This window comes from Manis pentadactyla, chromosome 9, assembly GCF_030020395.1.
Source record: "Manis pentadactyla isolate mManPen7 chromosome 9, mManPen7.hap1, whole genome shotgun sequence".
Classification (NCBI taxonomy): Eukaryota; Metazoa; Chordata; class Mammalia; order Pholidota; family Manidae; genus Manis; species Manis pentadactyla.
Window position 1 is genome coordinate 104,531,130 of NC_080027.1, and position 14,924 is coordinate 104,546,053.

Here is a 14,924-nt window from a genome sequence, read left to right on the forward strand (position 1 = left end):
AACTTCTAAGATTAGTTACAAAAAGTATGAGACTGCTATCTTCAAAACCCTCTCTTCCTTTCTCATTTGTTCCCTCTGACAGAAGCCATGGAGTAAGCTATCCTATGAAGAAGTTCATGTGGCAATAAATTGGTATCTCTTTCCAACAACCAGTGAGTACGCTTGTAAGGGTTCCTAATCCCAGTCAAACCTTGAGATAACTGCTGCTCTGGCCAACACCTAGATAGTAGCTTGGTGAGAAACCCTGAGCCAAGGCACTCAGTTACACTGCACCACTATTTCTCACCCAAGACTTTAAATGTTTTAAACAATTTAATTTGAAGGTAACTTGTTATACAGAAGTAGATGACTAATACAAAAGCCTATTATGTGCCCTGCACATTGTTCTCTTAATATTCAAAAGAGAGTCAGTAGGGAAAAATAAATCAAAAATGAAAATTAAATATTGACTTTAATAACCCTAAAATACTAGCAAGATGTGATATTGGAATAAAAAGTATGTTAAAACTGAAAGACCGATTTAACTTCTTAGATTGGTATACATCAATGTCTAAACTAAGACTCCTCATACCCCCAATTAGAAGTAGGAAATCACAAAGTTAGTTTTCAAAGTCTGAATGTTAATCTTAAGAAAGTAAATTCAAAAGTAGCAGCTTGCTTCCTAGTCAGTCCATATTTAACTTGATACTCAAAATCACTCAATGATGGATAAAAAAAAAAATGTATTAAAGACAGTATAATCAGTAAAAAAAGGCAACCAATATCCAGAACTACTTGGAATTAGTATGTTTCTTTGTTAAACTGCTTACCATAGTAAGAAAATATGGTCCAAGTGGAAAAAAGATCATTCACAAGGATCATATTAGATTCAAACTAAAGTCAAGCTGAAAAATTCTACAGCACAATTAACCTAGATGTTTTATAAAGAAAATATAGAAACCCTGATACTAAGAGCTATGTTATCAAAGGCAGTATCACAGAAAGTGCTACTGGAGGCCACAAGCCACCACATCAATGAAAAGACAATTACTTTCAGGAGGAAGACAACTCTCTAGTGGGAAACAATTCTCTGCTGATCTCTCCTGTTCTGCTCATCTTGCGAAAGCTTTTGTTCCAAATTATCTTTTCAAGGATGCTTGCCTAGTAGCGAACACCCTGGCAAGACAGAAATAGTGACTTCTTCTAACACAGAAGGCAGATTTGTTTTCTGATCAATATATAAAAATTGTGTACCTCTGCAGGGCAATACTAGACAGTTTTGCCAGCAGAACCCTTTAGAAGACGAGGGTTTCCTAAACTCAGGGTTCCTTGGTTATAACATAAATCCATTGTACATACAGCACCCACTTGGGATCATCTCTACATAGCCCCTGTGGGATTTGGGGGGGGTCAGTGATATTGATACAAACATGAAACTGATACTTCCAGATGTGCTATGAGTAATAAAGTTCTTTATCTCCAACCCAAAAGTCTCATGTCTTTTGCCAGCATCTATTAAACTGTGGCAGGCTAAATTGTCAGCTTGCTGGTAGGGTAAAAAATCTCAGAACCTTCTCAGAACTTTCACGTGAGACAGTTTTAAATCTAACAATTTGTTACAAGAATTAATAGACCCATAGAGAAGCAGTGAAATACCTCAGGAGCTAATGAAAACCTTAAATAATTAAGGACACAGATAATGACCAGCCATTTCATTTAACCCCCAGATATCCTCATGTTTAGACTATTAATTCATTCATTTACTCATTTCATAATCAGGTAATTTCCTATCTATTTAATTTTACCCTTAATGTATTCAAAGTCTAAGGCAGAAAGAAACATGTAAAACTATGTAAAACAATCTCACATTCTGTTTTAATGGTGAGGGTATGTTAGAATATGAAAATTATCACTTTTCCAAAAGAATTTCTATAGCAAAAAATGTTCAATGCACATAATGAATTAATAATTTTATTTCCACATTATTATAGAGTTTTCAGCTTTGCTGCTCAAAATGTGGTCCAAGGACCAAAAGCATCATCACCTAGCACTTGCCAAAAATGCAGTTTACTAGGCGGCAACATGAACGCCTTAATCAGGACTTGGATTCTAACAAGATCCTTGGGTAACTCTCATGAACACTGAAATTTAACAAGTACCCAACAACAACAATACACCAAGACGAACAAGTCAGTTTTAAATTTAAATGAAGATAATGTTTTTGTTAATAGACATACTAAAGTCACAACTGTTAACTCAGCAAAAGTTAAAGATAAAAATACGGTCATAAATCATATAAAGAATGTTCAGCTATCAACAACAGCATAATACAGAAAAACCCAACCTGAACAAAGTAAGAAAAAGCTAAAAATAGACATCAGGAATAATCAAAAAAAAAGGGGGAAAAACTCAGATAATGTAAGGTTCGGTCAATGTGCACTTGAAAGTACTTCATCAAAATAAAAACATCCCTCATCTTTTTATTTTCAAGAAAAATGAAGACAGTCTAGAACCTAGCACATAATAGAGTTATATGTATTATTTTTTAATGAGTAAGAAATATCCAAATTAGACAGCTCAAGGTAAAAATATAAGATTTGAAGACAGGTAGGAATTTAAATATAAAACAGCTTCCAATGTTAATATTTTAGCATGCTGCCTACAGTACAGGATTTCGCCTCTGATTTTCTCATACTTTGTTCAACTGTGAAATGACAAGAATTTCATAAACATTAAATCTGAACATACTGATTATAAAACTGTTAATAAAAATTATCTTTTAACTGTATAACTTGTATTTTCCAAGTTCTAAATAGGTAGCTATGATTTTTCTTGTTTTACCCCTGGCATGCATTTTTACCATAAAATCATAACCCTCTCTACTTAAGGCTTTATATCTCCATTTTCCTAAGTTTTCTTTTCATGGTAAAGAGTAGGCAGCTGTTTGATAGTTTTATTTTCTATTCTTTATAGCTTTGAGATAAGTCACTATATTTAATCCTATAGAATTTTGACACATCTTCATAAAGAGATTTTTAAAGTGACAAAGTTGTAAAGGTAAAAGAAGTTAAAATATCAAAGCTTAAGAAAAACTCCTGAAAACTCACATGCTTTAAAAATGTTTAAAGAGAACTTTTTAGCCTGAAATGCTTTTACAAAAATGAGGAAAAAGTGGGAATAGTCATAACAGTAAATGAAATATTATGTAAAACACACAAAATAATATACCTCTCTTTTATTTCTTCTTGCAACCTTGAGGAATTCCATTAGGATCTGTAGTTGGGCTGTGTGTGATTCCTATAATAGAAAATCATAATTGTTCTTTTAAAAATATAACTATGAGTTCAAACTTTTCTTTAACACCATAGTACAACAGCATGAAGCAACTTTAAGCACCCATTCAAGTTAGTCTATTACTTCTAATTAATCAGTTTTCAACTTTGTTAACTGGAATTTTTAAAGCAAGCCATTTTTCCCAAAACTAACTAAAACTAATTTTAAAACATAGCTGTTTCAAATTCCACAATTCATCTACCATAGTGAAAAAGCTATTTATTGGGAAATGGGAATTCTGTTCTCTCTCCTAACCTTCTCTTCTCCAACCAAACTAATAAAACAAACAGACAAAAATCATAGTGGAGCCATCATAGTTTCCAGACACTAAAATCATTTTCCATAGAATTTCATTTGCAGGGAGTAAGATGCATAACGACTGGAAAGAAATCTATACCTTTCAGAAGTTAAATTTACTACTTCTGGTTATTACCTACTCACACAGATGTGAAAGATAATACATTTCAATAGAAGAGTTCAGTTAAAATAAAACATTTCAGAAAATTTTTAATATAATCAAGTAGAGGAAGGAGTAAATAACCCAAATTGGTAACTGAAACACTGATGTAACAGATGAATGATTATAAGCTTGGCATTTTCCAGATATCAAAAAATAAGATTACAGATATATATCTTTTTCTGTTAAAATTTACACAAGGAACAAAGAAATTCCAAGTGTACCTGATAAATAAATGTAAAAAGAATACTAAAAGCTAAAAATTGAATAATGAGATAACTTCAAACAAATATAATTCTATTTTTTTAATACATATTTTCAAAGCATAAAGCAGCCCAGGAGAGCACTTCTAAAACAAACCAAATTAAATAAATAAGATTAATAAAACTTTCATCTATCTGGCTGTGTAACAGAATTGTCATAGGCATTTGTTGAAACAGACATTGGAAAAGATTTCATCTGATTCTGTTGCTTCCTAAATCTAGAAAAGATTCCAGGAATCTTTATGTTTAATAAGTCCCGATGATAAGGATAAACCAAGCAAAATTTGAACAATCACTAAGACACTACACATACTACAAATGAGCATGACCACCTCATCCCATACCCACTCCCGGATTCTACTCCGTTTGAGGAGAAGAAAGCAATCTTTGCATTTTAAAGGATGAGAAGCAAAATAGAGCAATGAACTAATTAAGACAGTAAGGACAAGGAAGGACAAATATGAATTGACAATTACGTTAGGATCTTCCAATTAACAAACTGAACTGAATACATTTATATCATGAAGATCTAAAAGTCCATTTTTTTTGCATAGCAAAGTAATATTTATTAGACCTTAGACACTTCCCTGAGAAGTTAAACTACCACACTGAATAAACTCACAGAGGCTCTGTATATCAACAATGATAACCAAGTATCCCAGGATCCTCCATTTCTTTCTTGGGACTCCTTTACACTGATTATCTGTAACTGTATATAGATCATTTGGCTAGAAAGCAAAGACCACATCTTAATACAACAGGAATATACACAACCCAAACTGTTAATATATAACATAGTTCATGTGTAAATGAACTATACAAACTATCTTCAAAGTAGTTAAGTTTAATACTTTGTTTCCACTTATCAAGCAGGAAATGTAAATACAGTAAAAATGCAACTAATCTATAGAAAGAAGGGGAAAAATGTCCCAAAGCTTCAAGGTCAAAGGAAACTTGGGAACAACTACTTACACCAAGAATTCAGTAAGTATCACCTTCTTCTATAGTTTAATCTTCTTTAAAGAAGTAACTTCAAGAAAGAAGATAAATGGCAAATTTAGGAAACTATAATTTCATATGTAAATATGAAACAAAACTATATAAAAGAAATAGTGGAGGAGAAAAGAGAGAATGCTTAAAAATGGAAAGAGCACAGCCAATTATATATATCAAAATGTTTATTCATATAATGTTCTGCTAGAACAGTCTTAGAAATTGAACATGGAAGTAATGCCTAATAGTCATTTGGCCCATAACTAAAAATAGAAGTGCAAGAAGTTAATTCTCTAAACATCTCTTACATTGTCAAAGCTTCCAAAAATGATAATGATTATTTAGCCCAATTATTTAATTTTTAGATGAGGAAACTAGAGTAAGAGAAAGAATGGAAAGAATCACATAGGAAAAAAGAAAAAAACATGGAATCTTATTCTTTTATAGTTCTCTTTCCAATACAGCAAATTTTGTCATATTTGCCTCCCTCTGCTTTGTATTCCACCATTCCAAAAGAGAGAATGTCTGCCATATGAAGTGGAATATGCTTCAAATTCTTATAAAACATTGGTTTTCTATATTTTCCTATTCTTTTCACTTTTAATCTGAAGATCAGGTACGATCATCCCTAATATGAAAATGGAAGCAATTCTTTGATCAGATCCCAATAAAATTAAACATGTGAATTGTATAACTAGTATTTGTTCCAATTCCATGGTTTAGTAAAGATATTTGGCATTCTAGATAACTTTTCCACTGGATGAAAATACACTGGTCAGATCTCTGAAAACATGCAGTCTGACTGATCTTATTTCACTATAAATTAATAATATAACCCTTATGAGTTTAGTTACCATGAGTTCATCTTCCCAAGTGCAACTAACTCTACAATAGTTTCTCAACATAAGGGCAACTGGAATCTTGAGGGAATAACTGTTTCCTTGCATGAGACTTTCCAAGTGGAACAACACAGGTGTGTGACTGAGAAATATAGAAGTAAATAGAAACAAATAAAAGTTGAAAAGATAGTTTCTAGACAGTTAATTTAAGGGACAAGGATAGAATTGAGAACTGCAGGTTTTGGCTATAAACCTTGTAAGATCATATGACTTTGTAAATCAGGATTATTTATTACTTGGATTTGTTTTTTTTTTAAGGGAAGGGAAAGCAACAATGGGGAGAGGATGGGAGAAGAGAAAAGGAGTAGAGCAGAAAAGTAAAGAGAAAGAAGACTTTCCAGGTATGACAGAAAGTCAGAGTTCTAGGATACTAATCTAAAGACCCTGTAGAACTTTTTAAGTGCTTCCCCTACTTGGCTTCAGATTCCTCATCCATATAATAAGCAGGTAACATTTCATAAACAAGAGTCATTTTGCTGTATCTTATGGGTTACTATTATTTAGGTGATAACTTTTCTCTGTATCAATACTTTTCCTTAAATCTAATGTCCAAAAAAAACATTCTAAATGCACCTCTGGTAGTATGACTAACTACTTCGAATTTGGGTACAGTATACCTGAGGGTGCATGTAGATCTTCCAAAGTATATGCAGACAAGGGATTTTAAGGGAATTAATTCCTGAATCCCCAATCTTTGATATTTATCTTTCCTAAAACTAATGGGCTCACCAGGTATCACTCCAGTTCTCAATTCCAACATCTTCTTTAAAAATTTCTCTTTTCATCCTTTAAAGGGGTTAAAAAGATGGAGGGTTGGGTGGGGAATAAGATATACCTTTTACCCAGCCAGAAGTTTACCTTGATACAAGCCCTAGAGTATGAAAGTCTCTGGAACAAAATAAGGCAATAAATAATAATAATATTTTTAAAAGTGAATTACTGTAAGTAAAGACTAGAAAACAAACATTTATAAGTCAGGTAGTTCCCAATTCTTTGCACTGAACACAATGTGAGCTATGAACCAAAAGCTGCAGTACTGGAGGGAAATTTTAAAAATCCATTATCATATTGCTATATTGATATACCTTGTCTTTGCCTGGAACAGAATTTTATATTGAAAAAAAATTTATAGAAAAATTTTAAATAGAAAGAAGATGCAAACACCCAATTTATAAATTAAATAAAAAGAAGGTAAAAGAACCCCTGAAAAATTTCAGAAAACATGCTTCAAATCACAAAGAGCATATCTAAAAAGTGAAAATATTAAGTAGTTCACAGAATGACTAAAATTTAAATTTAAATGGTGTTTAAAAAATCACTACACACTATTAAAAGACACATTTTTAAAATATAAGGATAATCACGGAATGAAAGTAAAAGGATGAAGGATATGCAATAGGCAATTTAATCATAAGTAAGCTACTAAGGCTATATTGACATCAGAAAATATAAAAGCAGACTTCAGAACAAGGAATATTTCCAGTGATAAACAAAATTCATAATGATAAAGCAGACGATTCATCCAGAAGATATAACAATCCTAAACATATAAGTACCTACTAACAGGCTTCAAAATATATAAAGCAAAAATCACAGAAAATAACAAAAAACAGACAACCAAAACTGTACTTTTAACACACCCCTATCAGTAACTGATAGAGCAAGGAGGAAAAAGATACATATTATACTAATAAACTCTACGTAATCAACACTTATAATGCAATACAACAAATAATACACAGTTTTCAAATGCAAGTGAAGATTTAACAAAACAGGTGATATACTGGGCCATAACAAAAACCTCAATAAAATTTCAGTGAACCAAATGTGTACAAACTAAATTTATTATGCATGTGGCTAAAATGCAGTGAGAAGGGTAGAATCCACAACAAAACAACAAAAGAGCAGGTCAGTCATATGAAACAATGGCTTTCAGACAAAGGACGAGAAATACTACATTTCCTCAGGAGTCCTTGAAATACACAGACATCAGGTAAAAGATTCAAAAAGGTTGCCTCATTAGTGGGGCAAAATTAGCCTAGATAAAAATCTGCTCTGGCCTAACAGAACAAAGTTTAAAAACCAGCATCAAGAGATTCTAACTATTTTCAAGTAACTTAACTACATACCAGAATACAACTCAGGAATGTAAAAAGGAATACAAAACTACCCAGCAACTAAACAAGGTAAAATTTACGATTTCTGGCACCCCATCAAAAAATTAATAAGCATGCAAATACAAATACATCCCGTAAGGGGAAAAGTCAATCGATAAAAGCAGATATAGTAATGAGACAAATAATGGAATTAGTAAACAAAGATAATAAAAGAGTTACTATAAATACATATATGTTCTAGATAATACAGTAAAGCATAAACATGTTAGGGAGAGACATGGAAGACAGAAAAGATCAGTGAATTTAACAACAGAAATAGAAATTACCCAGAATGAACTAGATGGAAAGATAAAACTAAATGAACAGAGCCTTTTATCAGTGATATGTGGAAGTAACTTCAACCAGCCTAACAGATGTGTAATTGGAGTTCCCAAAGTAGAAGACAAAAAATACTTGAAAAAATAATGACTGAAAATTTTCCAAATCTGATACACACCGTAAAGCCACAGGTCCCAGAATCTCAAAGAACCCCAGTAACAAGAAAAAGGGGATGAGAATATACCAAGACACATAAAAATCAAAATGCTTGAAATCACAAAAAGAACTTAAACTGGAAGAAACATTTCATTCCCAGAACAAGAGATGAGTGACACTAAGTCTCATCTGAAACAATGCAAGACAGAAGACAATAGGGCAACATCTTTAAAATAATGAAAAAAAAAATCTAGAATTCTATACTTATTTGGAAGTACCCTTCAAATAAATACAAAGGCAAACTAAGACTTCCTCAGACACAAAAGCTGAAAGAATTCATCACCAGATCTGCACTAAGGAAAGGTTTTCCTTCAAGCAGAAGAAAATTACAAATGAAATTCAAAAGAATGAATGGAAAACAAAACAATGAAGGGTATGGGAAATTGTAAATATATGGGCAAATCTAGGTCTTTCTGAAAATCTCCGTAAAATATAATTTGCTGTTGAAACCAAACTTAATAACAATTTATTGTGGTGTTTATAACGTATACAGACATAAAATATGTGCCAAAAAGTAATACAAAGGCCAAGAGAGAGAAAATGGAAGTATACTATTGCAAGGTTCTTAAAATACAGATGAAGTAGAATAACATTACTTGAAGGTACAATGTAATAATAAGTATATTAAAAACCTGAAAGCAACCACTAAAAAAACAAAACAAAGTGTTATAGCTGATAAAGCAACAAAGCAAGTAAAATGGGATCATGAAAAATTACCAATCTAAAACCATATAAACCACATTGTCTGACTATGACGCAATTCACCTAGAATTCAATTACCAAAATACATACTTGGCAAATAAGCAATATCCAAAACATATACACACACAGATCTCTTATCAATCAGTAAGAAAAAAACAACCATTAGGAAAATGGGTATAAGATATGAATAGGTAATTCACCAAATAAGAAACCAAGATAGCCAAACAAATGAAGAAATTCTCTTTTTCACTAGCAATCACAGAAATGCAAAAAAAGATGACAAAATAACACGCACAAAAAAACACACTAGCATGTGACAACTATCAGATTGACAGAAACTAAGATTGAGAAAATACCAAGTGTTGGTATGATACAAACCCACAAAAGAGCAATTTGGCAGTAATTATTAAGGTTAAAATGAGCATGCAAACCCTATGAACAGGAATTCCACTGCTTAAATCACTAAGTATATATATATATATGACCACAAGGAGACACATACAGCAATATTAAATACAGTACTGACCTTCATAGTAGCTAAGAACTGGAAAGAACCTAAACATCTATCATAGAGGAATAGATATGTTCATGAAACGGATTACTATAGAGAAGTTAAAATAAACTAGATCTATATTTATCAACATGAACTTCAAAAAGCAAAGAGCCATATGTCAGTAGGTAACTATTTATGAAACTCTCTACATAAACTTCTAAACTATACAAAATACTTTGTATGGTTGCAGATACAAATACACCAAAGAAAAGCACATACACACTTGAGAAGAATCCTTGCCAACTTCATGTGGTGGTTAGTTTGGGAGAATAGAATGAGATGAGAGGGCTTTAAATACAAAAAAAAATTTAATTCTCAAATGGCAGATTTAAGACATACACAGCAAAGTGTTAATAACTGCTAAAACTGAGATGGGGTATGTCAAGAATTTCATTATATTCAATAATTTTCTGCATCTTGGAAATATTCATCAAGTTAAATAATAATGCAAAGTAAATAGGAAAACAGTAATATAAAAAAGCTATAAAAACCTATCATAGGAAGTTTGCTTCTGAGCTGGCTCCCTCTTCAAAAAAATAAGACAAAAGGATCTGTGATCTAAAAATAAGATACCTGTATTTCTTCAATTCTAAGACAAAAACACAAAAAGCAAGCAAAGATGATATGTCAAAAGATGAGAAGAACGTTAACACATCTCACATTCAGTATGTAAACTTACCTATCTTCTAAGGTACCACATCTTTAAGTGTGCCTGTTGTGCAATATCCCAGAGAGGCCTTTTACCACCAACACAGGGGGGAAAAAAATTCACTAGCAATCACAGAAAAGGTAGAAAAGGGAGAATAATTCTGTGAGTTGTATAGGGAGGGATCAGGATTCCAACTGCTTCTTAATCAGGTTCTCAACCAATCAGCCTGTTTTTAATCTTTATTATATGAGGTAAGTAATGCTCTCTTCCAAGGCCTCTGCTCCACAACATAAATAGGGTTGGTTCTTAGCTATTCCCCTACTGCTGTCTCAGTATTCAACCTTCTTCAATCTAATCTACTAGTTATTACTTTTTGGCCACCTCCTTTATAGCTTATAAACTATTGCTGTCATTGTCTCTTCTCCCATTCTTCTGACTTTTTAAAGCACTTTTACTCTCATTTTCATAGCATTAAGGGAGTAAGGTAACTGCATATGTTCAACCTATCACAGCAAAGTCTCTTTATATCATTTATCACTATGTGAAAATATTTACTTAATTTAGTTTAACTCCCCTCCCCACCCACACACACAGCAGAATCCTGTCTTTTCTACTGCCCTTAACATAACACTTAGCACATACCAGATACTAACAGAAAACCGTATTTAAAACCAAAGGAGAGTCTTGGCAATGATTTTTGGGATATGACACCTAAAACATGAGCAACAAAATAAAAAATAAACAATTAGAATTACAACAAACTTAAATGCTTCTGCACAGCAAAACAATTAAATGAAAAGGCAACCTGTGGGATGGGAAAAACTATTTGCAAACCATGTATTTGATAAGAGGTTAATATTTAAAATATGTAAAGAGTTCATATTAACTCAATAGCAAAAAACCCCAAATAATCCATTTAAAAAAATGGACAAATGACCTGAATAGACATTTTTCCAAAGAAGCTATTAGAATGTCTAACAAGTACATGAAAAGGTGCTCAACATCACAAACCATTAGGGAAATGCAAATCAAAACCACAATGAGATATCACCTCACATATGTTAGAATGGCTATCATCAAAAAGATAAGAGATAATAAATGTTGGTATGCAAACAAAAGAGAATCCTTGTGCACTGTTGGTGGGAATACAAATTGGTAGAACTACTATAGAAAACAGTATGGAAGTTCCTAAAGAAATTAAAAATAGAAACTACACTATGATTCAACAATTCCACTTTTGGGTATACATCCAACTGAAACTAAAAAAAAAAAAAAAAAATCACTGTGCCAAAGAGATATCTGCACCATGTTCATTGCAGTATTATTTACAATAGCCAAGATATGAAAACAACCTACAATCCATCGATGCCTGAACAGATAAAAATGTGGAGTATTCATTTTATATACATACAATGGAATACTACTGAGCCATAAAAAGGAAATACGGCCCTTTGCAACAACAGGGATGGACCCTGACGACATTATGCTAAGTGAAGTAAATCAGACAAGAGAAAGACAAATACTGTATGATCTCACTTATATGTGGAATGTGTGAAATCAAAGCAAAATACCAAACTCATGGAAAAAGAGATCAGATCTGTGGTTATCAGTGGCAGCAGGTAGGGGAACTAGATGAAGGTGATCAAAAGGCACAAACTTCCAGTTATAATATAAGTAAGTACTGAGGATGTAAGGTACAACATGCTGACTATAGTTAACACTACTATATGGTATATTTGAAAGTTGCTGAGAGAGTGAATCCTAAAAGTTCTCATCACAAGGAAAACCATTTTTTCTTTTTTGTCTTCTTTTTCTTGTATCTAGTGAGATGACAGATATTAACTAAATTTATTACAGTAATCATTTCATAATATATGTATGTCAAGTTATTAGGATATATACCTTAAACTCACACAGGCTGTGTATCAATTACATCTCAATAAAACTGAAAGAAAAATAATATAGGATAAAGCCCCCCCAAAAAATACACAGAACAAATTCCCACCAACCCTGCCCCCCAGAAAGATGCAGCATGAGAGACTCATTTTGTTAAGCTCCACCTCATCTACTCCTTTCTCCTACTAAACAACTGCCACTCTATTAGGTGGGATCCAGATTCACCTTTAATCAGAACTTACCCACAGAATTTAAACTGAAGTTGGAAAGCCCCTTTTCTTCCTTATCAAAAAAACAATAAATATAAACGAGGAAGTCCAAGTGTCCACATTATCTACCATGTGATAAAAATCTAAGAAAAGAAAATCAGATCTGTCCCAAAGAAACTGACACAAGAGGACAAAAAAAAGAATTCCAACAACATTCAAGTGCCTGATTTCATTTCCTTAGAATTTCCAGAGAGGCCCTGGTTCCAATCTTCCCAACATTTGGTTGTTAAGCTCTTCCTTTTTATGTGTGTGGCCTACTCACTTCCTTATCCTGCCAAAAAACACCCACTTTTTTGCTTAAGCCAGGTTAGGGTGGGCATTTATGCTAAGCTGTGCATTGCTTATAATGAATCATATTGAATTCATGACTAATACATGCAAATTCATTTTATGCATTGCTTACATTTATTTACATGAAATAAATGCAATTTCACATTTATTTACATTATTCATATGAAACAGGATACATTAAGTTCCAATTTCCATCTTTCTGAATGTCCTTAATTGAACCATAGAAGACTGCTGCTGCCAAGAAGGCAAATAGTGAATCTGTGACATCTTACTACACTGATGGACAGTGACTGCATTGGGGTATGGGTGGGAACTTGCTAATATGGGTAAATGTAGTAACCACATTGTTTTCTCATGTGAAACCTTCATAAGAGTGTATATCAATAATACCTTAATAAAAAATTTAAAAAAAAAAAAAAAAAAGAAGAAGACTGCTGCTGCCAATAGATGCTCAATGGGAAGATTTTATGTAGATAAAAATAATCTCCTCTAAATCTCATATGCGAAGAGATGAAGATATGGCAAGGAAGATTTCATTTGAAGAAAAAAATGGCCAATATAATTATTCCCTATTAAAATGAAACTTTTTCTCATGATCTTCCTTAACACTCAGCATTTGTTAACACACTGGGCCATGGCAATTAAGTTATAAAAAATTTGTTCTTTACTTGAAAAAGAGGAATCTTTTAGAAGTGATACCTTGTAGACATTTCTTGCTGAATACAACTGGATAGACTTAGTAACTACCCTATTATTTTTAAAGATTTCTAGATTTTTCAATGTAATAAAGAATACCATTTAAAATAAAATCTGTGAAGTTCAGCTGCCACTTACTGCTTCTAGTTGTTTCTTCTTCTGCACTAGTAACTCCAACATGAGGTTGACATTGGCCAAATCAAGGTTATCTTGGTCAGTTCCCAACAAATCCTGAAGTATTTGCCACCTGTGACCATTCTAAAAATGAAGAAGAGAATAAACAAAGTAACTTCCCTAAGAAGATCGTTTTAGATAGTCCACAACAAATGTTTAACTGCTACTTGCTAATATGTTTATGACAGATATCAAAACATACCATAATGTTCTAACCTACTCCTTCCCAGCTAGTGGCTTCCCACTGCCTTCTAAGTATAAACACTATTTTTCTCTTAAATGAATTTAGATAGCAGATATATGAAAGGCATATTTAAGACAAATGTCAACTTAGCATTTCTAAAGATGTAATTCCCTTTAAAATAAGTGCCTGGATTTTAATTATTTGTCTGGCCATAGTCTTAACTTTGTATTTGCTAAATTATTAATTTAAGCTCATTTGCCACAATAATTTGAGGGTAATCCTCTTAAATAGAGAATCTTTCAATAGTTTTCCCAAATTACCACCCAGAGTTTCACACTTGCTATGTAATCCTTTATATCTTGTATTTTCAGTCAACTCTGACTCAATGTGATCCCACCACACCTTTTAAGGTGATCACTAGAGACAATGCAGTGAAGAATGTTCTTTACTGAAGAACAATCTTAAATATCCTTTAAGAAAAATCAATAATACGCCAAGCTTTAATATCTCATTAATATTAAGCCAATAAAAACCACAAATTAAAGTTGATAAAAAATAGTAAGAGTTGAAACATACGGTGCTACTCACTGAGTGGTCCAATTTGAACCTCTTTTCCTCAAATCTTTGCTTCTGTTTGAGAATGAGCTCATTCACTGAAAACAGAAACAAAACAAAAAGCACACATAATGTGTATTTTTGTTAAATGCACCATGTAGTTGTTCTGTTAGATTATGTTTTACTTTAAAAAAAAAAAACAATTAAAAAGATGCTAAGCAAAAAATGCTAGCTTTTATTTCAAATTAGAAAGTTTTGTCGCAGCTACTACTATAACTACTACTATAACTATTATTATTATTTCTACTACCATTACTACAGAATTCTTCAGAATATGCACTTCCTTGTACATGTCTCACTGATTACATGACTGGTACTTA

The 14,924-nt window shown here is 32.4% G+C and overlaps 1 protein-coding gene across 6 annotated transcripts in view; it reads right to left on the bottom strand.

Annotated features, from left to right (window-relative positions):
- Positions 1 to 14,924, bottom strand: part of COP1 (COP1 E3 ubiquitin ligase) — a 214,678-nt gene that overhangs the window by 166,375 nt on the left and 33,379 nt on the right. For 4 of the 6 annotated variants that reach the window (XM_036918080.2, XM_036918082.2, XM_036918083.2 and 1 more), the window contains exons 4-6: positions 14,566 to 14,642; positions 13,770 to 13,889; positions 3,208 to 3,276 (exon numbers count right to left, since the gene is read on the bottom strand). In XM_036918080.2, the coding sequence (XP_036773975.1) occupies positions 3,208 to 3,276; positions 13,770 to 13,889; positions 14,566 to 14,642 (266 nt within the window). The remainder of the gene's footprint in view (positions 1 to 3,207; positions 3,277 to 13,769; positions 13,890 to 14,565; positions 14,643 to 14,924) is intronic. The other 2 variants (XM_036918084.2, XM_036918081.2) reach the window with 1 other exon arrangement.